The sequence below is a fragment of the Saccoglossus kowalevskii genome, chromosome 11, assembly GCF_978046115.1.
Source record: "Saccoglossus kowalevskii chromosome 11, keSacKowa6.1, whole genome shotgun sequence".
Classification (NCBI taxonomy): domain Eukaryota; kingdom Metazoa; phylum Hemichordata; class Enteropneusta; family Harrimaniidae; genus Saccoglossus; species Saccoglossus kowalevskii.
The window spans coordinates 22,606,644-22,618,975 of record NC_140651.1 but is presented as its reverse complement, the minus strand read 5'-3'; the positions used below and the strand labels follow the sequence as shown (position 1 = coordinate 22,618,975).

Here is a 12,332-nt window from a genome sequence, read left to right as displayed (position 1 = left end):
GATTCCCCCATTTGGGCCAAGTATTCAAATTCGGGTGCTCCCCTCCGGGTTATGCACGACTCCATTTGTGTTCACCAGAGTGTTGAAACAGGTGGTGCATCAGTCGTCCGTATACATCAACACGTACCTAGACGACTGGTTGCTACACAACCAAAACAAAGGGTTGTTGGCCGAGCAAGTATTAAAGGCTAACACAGGATTTACTACTGTAACAGCAAATAGGCTTTCTAGTACCGCATTAGCGCCCATTCCTGGTCAAGCGCCCGCCCCCCACTTTTGCGCAATTTTTTTTATTCAGGGTCACATTTGGCAAAGCCCCCAACCCTTTCAAAATGCCACTAATTTAAAACTTGTAATCATTTTTATATCATGATACAGCATGGATATCGACCGCCGTGAATATGTTGTGAATGCGTAGACCACTGTAACCGTGCGTAAACCACGCTTCGATAATGACCTGTTAATAAAAGTAAAATGCAGTAAATATTTCATGCCGTATTCAGTTCACTGATAGAAATTGCTAGTTACCAGTTTTAACAAAAAAAAAACATGTCGTTTATTCGCTAAAATCAATTCCAACAGACTATACTTCGACATCGATAACTCACTTCCGCATTGCGTTACCCAAAGAATTGCGTCGGTACCACACAGCATTTTGATTGGATAATAACAGGCTTGACCCATTGGGTCAAAGGACGTTGATGCAGGTCAAATGCAAATACATCATGGCGGAAAGTGCTTTTTATCGAGAGTTTGCGTACGATCCACCACATTCATCAGAGGCGATATTGATGAAGATTTTGACTTTGACTGTTTTCCAATAAACTCAAATATTTTTAATCTTGGGTGGTAATTGTAATAAAATGTGCATATTTGACATTTCTGTTTCTTCATTTTAAGAGTCAATGACGACCCAACTAATTTCGTAATTTTATTTTCCTTCAAACTTTCAAAGGCGTAATATCCCCCTCAATCTGTCAGTTGCACCCTTTTCCAAGGGGGTGCTTATGAGTTGAGGACCCTGGGCACTAACGCCGACCGTGTGCGGTACGGTAAATCTAAAAAAGTCCCACCCACACCCGAAACGTCAGCTGGTGTTTCTGGGTATGGAGTTCGACACAAAGGCAGGCTTGGTGCATCCACTGCAACATTCCTTCTGTGTCACTCCGCGAACCAAGATGACAACGTCACTTCGCAGGATAGTTCCCCAAGCTGCACTGCCTGGTGCAACACACTTTGTTGCAACACCGGTCTCATCTACGGGAACTGGAAAGGTGAGTAACTCTCTCGCGAGGGATGCCTTGCCCTGGTGGATGGCAATTGCCAACCTCAGGCAGGAGGTCCCCTTGGACCCACTCACTATGGCTATGGACACATGAACACGTACACCTTTCCTCCCTTCCCACTGATTCACCGAGTACTGGAGACCCTTCAACAGGAGCACACCTGCATCTTGACGCTGGTGGTGCTCAACTGGTCAACTAAGGCCAGGTTTCCACTATCGTTGGAAACATCCCGGATCTGCTGTCCCAACTGAACAGCACACTACCAATGAGCCCAGCAGTGTACCACTTGCACAAATGGAGACTCTCAGTAGACTCAGATGGAAGGTTTATCTGAGTGGGCTCCACCAACACAGCCTACGATTCTAAGTGGCGGGCATACATTGATTGGTGTTGTGGAAGGGAGATTTATCCATGCCACCCCACTGTTGGCCAGGTAGCTGATTTTTTTCGTCCGTCTGTTTGACGTGTTAGGATTGTCCTATGCAGCAATTGTTGGTTATAGGTCAGTCTTGTCACCCTCCATTGAGAACTCTTTGGAGACAAGACTAGTTGATTGTCCTACTATTAGGAGACTGTTTACTGCTTTTCACGATCAGGGGCCTAGACCCGAATCTAAGGAATCACCCAATTGGAATTTGGCAGTTGTGTTTTCAGCTCTAAATGGACCACCCTTTGAACCACTGGAATTAGCACCACTGAAATATTTGACGTAGAAAACTAGCTCTTGCCTCTGATCGGATGGTTGTGCCACATTTATGGACAATCAAGCTGCGCTAAAGACACAAATCGGGTTTCTCGCCAAGAACCAAATTCCAAGGCATGATCTACAGCTGATCATCACCCCCTGTTTGGCCAATATTGTCGGCCCGGGGGATCAGTATGAGTTGCCCAGTTCGAGCTTTGAGTTGCTATGAGAGATGTACTAGGGAGTCGAGGCAAGGCAGCAAGCACATGTTTAAGTGTTATTGCCAGGGTAAGCAGGATAGACCAGCCTCCCCAACTTCAAATTCTAGGTGGATCACTTTGACAGTGTTTAATTACGACCAACTGGTGTCCTCAGCGCAGGGACTATAGAGACACCAAGTACAAGCACATGAGGTTCGTGCGATCGCCAACTCATTAGCTCTTGCATCAGGTGTCCCCTCGACCATGTACGTAGGGCAGGCTTCTAGAGAATGCAAAACGTCTTTATTAGTTATTACCTAAGAGACACGCAATCCATTGAGGAAGGTCTTTTTAGGGTGGATTCCGTCGTCGTCAGTCTGACTTTGATTGTTCACCCAGCCCGAACGACCACATGGATCCCTGTACATAGGCGATAGAGCAGTCTCGGCTACAGATTTGTGTGGAGAAGTTTCTCTCATCAGCGCTCCTTGGACATTTCCAGGTCTCGCTTTTGGCCTATGCCCTCATGCAGAACTGTTTCAGCCTCTTTTTTTCGGAATGCTAGTTACCCCCTGAATCGAGTTTTGGTCTAGCGTCCTTGACAATGCCGACCCTGTCAGCCTATCAGCAGTATGCTTTTACTGTAGGAATGACACTGGCAAGGTAAGACACCGTTTTTCACTGGTCTTAGCTCGGTGGTAGTCATAAGTAAATTTGTTTCGGGATGGGACACCCTTCATTTTGAGTACTCCTCTATTTTCTGTTTTGTTCGAAAACCTGCCACCTCTCGGCGTCTGACTCTGCCTATAGTTCAAAATAGTCATTTTGACTGACCGGAGTCAGGTGTGTAATTGAACATAGTGAATTTAGGCAGAGGGTTTTCAACCCGCCTATTCACCTAGTTCATACACACCATAGACTTCAGGTCCCCCCCAACCACCCCAATTTTCATAGTAATTGGCTTTAAGTTCTCGTATACAGAGAAAACATGGAGTGAACATAAGGCAAGATGGCACTGACCTCTTGACCTAGGTCACATGTTAGGTGATGTGGAAGAAATGTATAAGGTCATGGGGCTTCCTCTGACCTAGATTTCTCTCTCAATCATTGGCTAAATCGCAGATTAATGCCTACAGTTCAAAATAGTCATTTTGACTGGAGTTTATGGTGGGTATGAACTACTAAGGTGAATAGTCAGGTTGAAAACCCTCTGTCTAATTCTATCAGTCTACAGCAATAAAGTAATAAAAGGAAGTTGAGTTAGTTAGTAATAAGATAAAAGTAATAGTAAATGAAAGTACCTAGTAATAGGTTTATAAAGAATTTTCATTTCTGATTTCAAAAGATCTGTAAATATACTTCCCTACTTGTTTAATTGGTTATTATTGCTCATTATTGCTATAAATATCTTTTTTTATTATATATTTCTTTAGGGAGTTCAATATTTTTCTTCATTTCATCTTGATAATTGTTGTGGAGATGACAATCCATGAAGAAATGTAATTTATCTTCAGTTTCAATTGGAGGACAGTTTATGCAAGTTTTATTTTCAATTGAAGTTTTGGGTTGAGTGTGTCAATAGCCAGGTTATGGTTACTGGTTCTAAATTTACATTAAGTGATTCTTTCTTTGATGGGAAGTACAGATAAATATGGTTCATAAGTATAAGTATATTTAAACATTACATATGTTCTAAGCTTTGTTTTTTCTTCAAGGCATTCTTTCCAGAATTCAATGTAATACTTTTTTAGCACTTTCATAATTTGTTTTGAATCCTGTGTTAAATTGTCTTCCATTACAGATTTGTTTAATTTCTGAAATGAAATACCCCATGATAAGTTTGACTTCATCTGTTCGTGAAATGCTAGTTTTGTTAAATTATGTGTATGCATGTCCTGTTTACATACATAATAATTCTGCCAATCTTGTCACAGCTCCGTGCTTCACCGGCATAAGTTGGTTTAGAGGCCGTTGACACTACTCAATCAAGCGGTTGGATCATTCATATACATGTACACTTATTTCAAACTACTAGTATGTATGCACATCAGGCTAAACAAATACAAAATATTTGTTTTGAGTCCGTGTCAGTTCAAATGAAAAACATGTGCTCACCACCAGAAACAAATCTCCTGTGGGAGGTGGGGGTGGGTGGGGTGGGGGGTGGTGTGTAGGGCTTAGAAACTGTGTTTTTAGCTCCGCTGTCGATTTGTCGAGCCTGAGCTTATCATATTGGTGATTGTCCGTCGTCCGTGTCAATGTTTCTTTTTCGACTTCTTCTTGAAAACTACAAGCCTGAATGCTTTGATACTTGGTGTATATGTGCCTTGGGTAGAACTCTCTCAGATTTGTTCGTTTCATGATGATATCTTCAATTCTCTAATTTTGGTGAATATTTTTGTCATTTTTGGTAAAAAAGTGATATTTTCAACTTCTTGTTAAAAACTGCAAGTCCAATTGTTTTGATATTACATATATAGGTACTACATGTGGACCTCTCTCAGATTTGTTCATTTTGTAATGATATCTTTAATTCTCTAATTTTAGTGAATATTTTTGTCATTTTGGGTAAAAAGTGATATTTTTGACTTCTTGTTAAAAACCGTTAGTCCAATTGCTTTGATATTACATATATAGATACTACATGTGGACCTCAGATTTGTTTATTTTGTAATGATATCTTTAATTCTCTAATTTTGGTGAATATTTTTGTCATTTTGAGTAAAAAGTGATATTTTTGACTTCTTGTTAAAAACCGTTAGTCAATTGCTTTGATATTACATATATAGGTACTACATGTGGACCGCTCTCAGATTTGTTCATTTTGTAATGATATCTTTAATTCTCTAATTTTGCTTAATATTTTTGTCATTTTTGGTAAAAAGTGATATTTTCACCTTCTTGTTAAAAACCGTAAGTCCAATTGCTTTGATATTACATATATAGGTACTACTAGACTGGCGGAGTCTGGGCGATTAATTTGTTTTTGTAGTTTAAATAAAATAAAAAAATTCGCGAAATGGAAGTGTTAGCGCAAAATCCCCTGTAACTGCGAAATCACCCCGACTGGTTTATTCTGCATGGCCCTTTATCGACACTGCAGGAACCCGTCGATTTTTCAACGGGTAATTATGTTAATGAGTGTTCTAATTGACAATCATCTAAGCCAATCACAACGTCTCTTCAACTGACCTCTGACTGGGAAGACGTCGGCTGATTGTAGCAGCCGATGTTTTTCAATTCTATGACAGTACGAGTTACATTTTTACACATTGTGATGAATTAGAAATGACGACTATGGCAAATTCAAATTTCAACGTGCGGCCATGTTGGGTCTGCAGTGTGACATGTACCATGTTGACCTCATTATGCATGTATTTCCGCGCCCACTTCATTATAATATGTGCTCATGAATATTTAATAGCAATGAATTTCCTGCAGAATAAACCAGTCAGGGTGATTTCGCGCTAACACCTCCATTTGGCGATTTTTTTTATTTTATTTAAACTACAAAAACGAATTAATCGCCCCGACTGCGCCAGTCTAAGGTACTACATGTGAACCACTTACAGATTTGTTCATTTCATGATGATATCTTCAATTCTCTAATTTTGCTTAATATTTTTGTCATTTTTGGTAAAAAGTGATATTTTGGACTTCTCGTTAAAAACTGCAAGTCAGATTGTTTTTATATTACATATACAGGTACTACATGTGGACCTCTTTCAGATTTGTTCATTTCATGATGATATCTTCAATTCTCTAATTTTGATGAATATTTTTGTCATTTTTGGTGAAAAGTGATATTTTTGAATTCTTGTTGAAAACAGCAAGTCCCATTGCTTTGATACTATACATATTGTTCATTTTCTAATGATATCTTCTGTTCTTTTATTGAAATGTGCATTGCTAACAGCAGAGCTATCTCAGCCGACTGGCTGCTTGTTTAATAATAATATATATTTGGGAAAAATATAATTGCTAAATAGGTTTCATTGTCATTGATACCACAGCATATTAATTCAATCTCTACATTTAATGCCTGCCTGTGTGTTCATAATTGTTCAAAAATTGTAACATTAAAAGAGAGAAATTTCATAAAGAAGTACATTTTGTATGCCAGCTACATGTAGATTACAGTAAGAAAGGCTGATAACTCTGATAGCTGATAGTTGTTGAGACTCTCCCAAACAGTGTATCCAAACATGTGCAACATGTATAAATTTGGTTGCTCAGGATTGATTCAAAGTTGAGTTTGTGTTGTTTTCCTTGGTTAATTTCACAGGCTCTTCGACTGGCATTCCACAGCAGCTTGTGCAGAGCCCATAAAAATTCCTGGTACAGTGCTGGCTGTCTTAGCAACGTAGAATCATTTGTGACATACATTTTTGTAGCTCTGTCCCCAAGGATAGTTGGAGGAGAGAGTACTAGATTCCCTGAGCTCAGATACATTCCTAATGTTAGCTTTGATGTTTTAAGGAGAATTATTGGACACTTACATCATGTATGTTCAGGCTACTATAGAAAAGTAAAAATTAGAGTATGTCTTGCAAACCTTAATGAATACATAGAATGAATTATACATACCCGGTACATTTATATACATCTCACTCTTGAACAAGAGTCAATACTATCAAGTTTAGTAAGTATATTCTCTGTACCATCACTGCATTGCACTGACCAATGACCATTCTAAGATTCTTGTGACTGCCGTCAAGTCTACATATTTCATGAGTTTTACATGTAGTACCTAGTAATAATCTTATTGTGAAACATATTTTGATCTGAATAAAAAAGTATCTGCACTGCGACAACCTCATTAATATACATTAGCTAATTTATATTCGTATACCTCATTAATAATAATATTCATGAGCAGTCATAACTCCTATTGGGTTGGTAAGATCCCTGATACATGTAGTTACTTTTAATTTTGTTGCTCTATACTGATACAATATATCAGTTCTAAAAATTCATTAAATATATATATATATATATATTATTTTTTGCGCTGTACTTTGCAGTTAATCTCCCAGAGTTCTAGATGCATGTCTATCGGAGGGCACATAAACCTCTGGCAGCGAAAACAATAAAGTGCCGCTTGGACTTGTAGAAAAGTGCTACATACTTGGTTGAATGTCTTCCTTATTTAGAAAATATGTGTCATATTTACATCACATACGAACACTTTAATGCAAACAATCCTGCAGGCACAAATTCTTGTTATCATCATGGGCTACTTTATCACATTACAAAATGAGTACAAGCAGGAAAAGATTATAATAGTAATAAGGTTATCTTGAGAATACAGCAAAGTATGCACTCAGGCAGTATTTTTATTACATCATTCTGTGCTATACATTGGTCAATATGGTATCTGTACTGTCTTTGTACATACTTTGCGGTGTTCTCGTAATAACCTTATATTATTAATATTCTAATATATTGACTAATATACCATAGTCTGATTGGTTGAAATCTTCCCAATTTGAAACAACCATGGTGAAAATTTGATAAATCATGGCAACTTGATTGTCTTGTATGTCATAGTGATCATTTTGTTACTATGTTTTATCTGTCATAATTGTTGTAATGTATGCACATGGTTTTCAATATGATAGCTGTAATTTGCTGTAATAATGCTAATTTGAAGTGATATCCTGTGTCATCCAGCCCTGCTGCTGCCTTCAGTGACATTATCAATTCTTAATTGGATACGTCTCTATTACATTGATACGGCTTGTCCAGTATACTTTTATCCAATATATATTTGACTGATTAACTGATGTTGAAAATATGGTCCTTGGCATTGGTTTTTACAACTCTTCATTAAAATGCCGTCAACCCAGGATTTATCATTCGGTCTACACGTTGATAACATGTTGAGAAGTCTCTGCAGTCACGCAACATGACATTGAAGCGTTTTCAAAACAACAAAGAAAAACCAATCAGTTGTGCACGTCCTGTTGTTATCAATAGTTGCAACTATAATGGGTACATTTTTGTTGTCAGCTTTACGAATATTCTTTTTTATTGACCTTGAAAGGAATCGGTTTGGTATATAAAAATAATATTCTGAAGCAGACATTGCCTTTGATGCCTCTGTGAAATGCAAGCCCTTTTGGTCATCGCATTTACGTGTTCATGTGCAGTAATTGGTTGGCAAGAACTCAAAGATAACAACTTATGGGCCGGTCACTGGTGGCATAGTGGTTGTAGCATCAGAATCATGATTGGTAGACCCATGTTCAAATCCTACCTAAGGCTGAACACCAAAAAGTGTTGACCCTTACCCTGGGTGAGTGTGCCACAGACTCAATGGGAAGGCCAATTCCACTGGCTGACATTCATTCACTAATGAATGCGACTTTGGGGGAACCTTGGTTAAGGTCCGCAGGTGCTTGTGTTCGACCGAGCCTAGTTGATGCCAGGATAGTGCATTAAATTGCCATTTAATAGAGAGATGGCCACACAGCCCTGTCATGTAGTCCCAAACATGAATATAATATGGCTTCCGTGGCAAAATGCACTATGTGTCAACACTAGCACTTGCAACTTGCACATACAAAAAAATAGTCGAGAGAGACAACAGTGACATTCAATGTCCAGAAAAACATTTAAAAAAAAAAATTTAAAAAATGTTATCGCAGTAGGGAAATAAATTATCATATGGCACCAAAAATGCTTTTTTAGGTGTTTTTTACAAATGCATAGAATAAACACCCAAACATTTTATCTCTCATATATTCATTTGTCATGACAAAGATTTTAATGAATTAAAAAATATGAAAAAAAATCGGCCCAAAACACCAAAGCTCATGGTTTATGTATTCCATCTAAATTTTAGCCTTTACAACCCTGCTATACTTCAAGACATTAATCTTGTATGGATTTGCTTTCAGAATGAGTATGATCTCTACATGGGTTCACTATTGGACAACCAATCATCACAATCCAGCCAAGTACTATACCAACAAGTCAAAAGTCTAGCTACCAGCGGTGCTGCTGCTACACGAGAAGTCGCTGCAGAAAGGCATCGAGTCAAGCATTTAGAAATGGAGGCAAAGAAATTGCTTAAAAAGAATGAGAGGTAGGGACATTTATTTTAGATGCCTATACATTTTGATTGAATGTTTAGATCATTATACATGTACCTTCACATTGACCATATGGAAGTTTCTCTTTGGCATATAGATCGGTTCGAGCATAACTTAACCGTGAACTCGCCTTCAATGGCTCAAATCTAGCTCTAGCTTGCTTTCAAAATTATTATAGATCTGAAATAATTATCTGAAATGATTGAATGATTGGCTTTACAGTTACCAGGTTGGAAGTAAAGTTGAGCTGTGACTGTATTGTATATTCTGTCTAATATATATTTCAGTCAGTTGCACTACATGTAGTACTAAGAGTACTAGTATGTTCATTACGCACATAGCCATTGACATGTGCATATGAAATGACTACACCAACGACTAACAATTTTGCAGTATTTCACTGTTTGAAGTCGTACATTTCCCTGTGATGCAGTGTTGTGATGTATTAATATATAAAGAACATATGAGCTAGAAATCAAACCGATTGTAGGCACTATAACTTGAAACTCTTCTATTATTTCCAGCTTGAGGGAGGAACTTGAGATTGAGAAAGACGGCCTCGCAAATGATCCACCACTAAAAGAAAAACCAAAAAAATCAATGAAAGTATACCAAGAGGAGAAAAAACCCAAAGACACAGCAGAGCAGATCGAGGCATTACATAATGCGATACTGGAACAGATAGATGTACTGAGACAAGTCAGAGACGAACTAAAGGAGAATTATGTTCCAAACTCTGTTTGTCAACAATTAGAACAGTGTGTCAAAGAAACTGAAGTCGAAATACAGAGAGTATTGAGTACAAATGATTACTTAGAAAGAGCTGTCGAGGTAAGTTGGTATATGGAACAAAAAAATCATATGAAAGTTTTATTCATGAATGGATGATCATTAACAGTGCTCCCCTGAGAGATGTTGTGATTTCAAAAACTTTGCATCAGGTGTATAAATACAAAAAAAAATGTTTCTCAGGGTGTTCAATTTCACTGAGAAATGTAATTGGTTCCACACGAATTGAACCGATATAAGGCATACATGTAGTCATGGTAACTCTTATACGAGCTTGAAATGTTTGTTGAGCTGAAACTTTCCAGCTTTTGCTTCTAGTTTTAATGCAGATGTCGAGTATGGACAATAAAATATTAAATGCACTAGCATCTCTGTGAATGGACCGGACCATGTGCTCTGTTTACAGTCAGTGGGTGGAATCTATGACATGAGCCACACAATCTATTTTAATTACAAAAATGTATATTTCAAACAAGCAAAATTCAGCTAAATGAATTAGACTCTTGGATTGTAAAGTTTTTGAATGTGAATACCTGTACTTGTTTTGATATTATATGTATATTGATATATACTTATATTTTTGCCATTTTTGGTAAAAAGTGATATTTTTTATCGCAAGTCTGATTTCTTTGATAAATATAGGTACCTTAGGTGGACCTCTCTCAGATTTGTTTTTATGATGATATCTTCAATTCTCTAATTGAAATGTGCATTGCTATTTCAGCCGAGAGACTGTTTTTTCAAATAGAACTTCTTTGTATAAGAGGCCACAGAGATCTGGTTGAGTGGACAGAGCCAAATGACTGGTTTTTGCTCTCCGAATAATGTTCCATTTATTAATGTCATCACATCTAATGTCCCCCTTGCCATGGCAATGATGGTAATTGGAATCAGGGTAGAGAATAGACTGGCGCAGTCGGAGCGATTAAAAAAATCGCGAAATGGAGGTGTTAGCGCGAAATCCCCTGTAACTGCGAAATAACCCTGACTGGTTTTTTCTGCATGGCCCTCTACAGACACTGCAGGAACCCGTCGATTTTTCAACAGGTAATTATGTTAATGAGTGTTCTAATTGACAATCATCTAAGCTAATCACAATGTCTCTTCAGCTGATCTCTGACCGCGAAGACGTCGGCTGATTGTAGCACCTGTTTTTTTTTTATTCTACGACTAGTACGAGTTACTTTTTTTACACATTGTGATGAATTAGAAACGACGACTACGACAAACTCGAATTTCAACGTGCCGCCATGTTGGGTCTACAGTGTGATCTTTACCATGTTGACCTCATTATGCACGTATTTCCGCGCCCACCTCATTATAATATGTGCACCATGAATATTTAAAAGCAATGAATTTCCTTCAGAGTAAACCAGTCGGAGTGATTTTGCAGGTACAGGAGATTTTGTGCTAACACCTCCATTTCGCAATTTTTTTTATTTTATTTAAACAACAAAAACAAATTAATCGCCCGACTGCGCCAGTCTAGGTAGAGAATGGAACAGTATTTATAGGAGCAAAAACAATCTCAATCAGAAGATCTTGGTAGTTATTTGCAAATAATTGACACTGAGTAATATTGTCAGCCTTTTTAGTCCCCGTTCGGACGTAGTCCGAAAACGGGAACTTATGTTTTGACCTCCGTGTGTCCGTGCGTGCATGTGTGCATGTGTGCATGCGTCTGTGCGTGCGTCCAAACCTGCATCTTAGAAATGCCTGGACCAATCACAATCAAACTTCACACATACATCATACATGAAATTATACATATGCACGTCAATTTGTTTCACGATCTGATTTAAGATTTTTGTGCTAAAAATCATCAAAATCAAGCATTTCTCGGCTGTTTACAGATGGGTTTTGTTCAAACCTTGTATATACGTTAGACATTATAGGAACTTGATGCAAATAATTTTGTTTTAATTTTGCCATTTTGTTTTAATGAATGTGGTTCTCGTGCCATAACTCTGACTTGCTTTCACTGATTATGTTCAAATTTTAAATATTCATTATACATCATGTCATAGATTGACAGATATATTGGTTTGACGATCCTATTCAAAATGGCCAAATGGTTGCCATTTTTGTGCAAAAAAATCATCAAATATCAAGCATTTCTGGCATTTATGGATGGATTTCTTTCAAACTTGGTACATATTTTAGACATTACAGGTTCCTCCTGCACATCATTTAATTTTCAGATGGGATTCAAAATGGCTGTCTGGCGGCCATATTGTTTTAATGAATGGGCTTCTAGGCCCATATCTCTGACTTG

General features: G+C 37.8%; 1 protein-coding gene across 1 annotated transcript in view; it reads left to right on the top strand.

Moving 5' to 3' along the window:
- The window catches only part of LOC100372155 (uncharacterized protein C6orf118-like), a 93,025-nt gene that overhangs the window by 73,489 nt on the left and 7,204 nt on the right, over positions 1-12,332 (top strand). The window contains exons 4-5 of the mRNA XM_078007662.1: positions 9,074-9,261; positions 9,793-10,099. Of these exons, the coding sequence (XP_077863788.1) occupies positions 9,074-9,261; positions 9,793-10,099 (495 nt within the window). The remainder of the gene's footprint in view (positions 1-9,073; positions 9,262-9,792; positions 10,100-12,332) is intronic.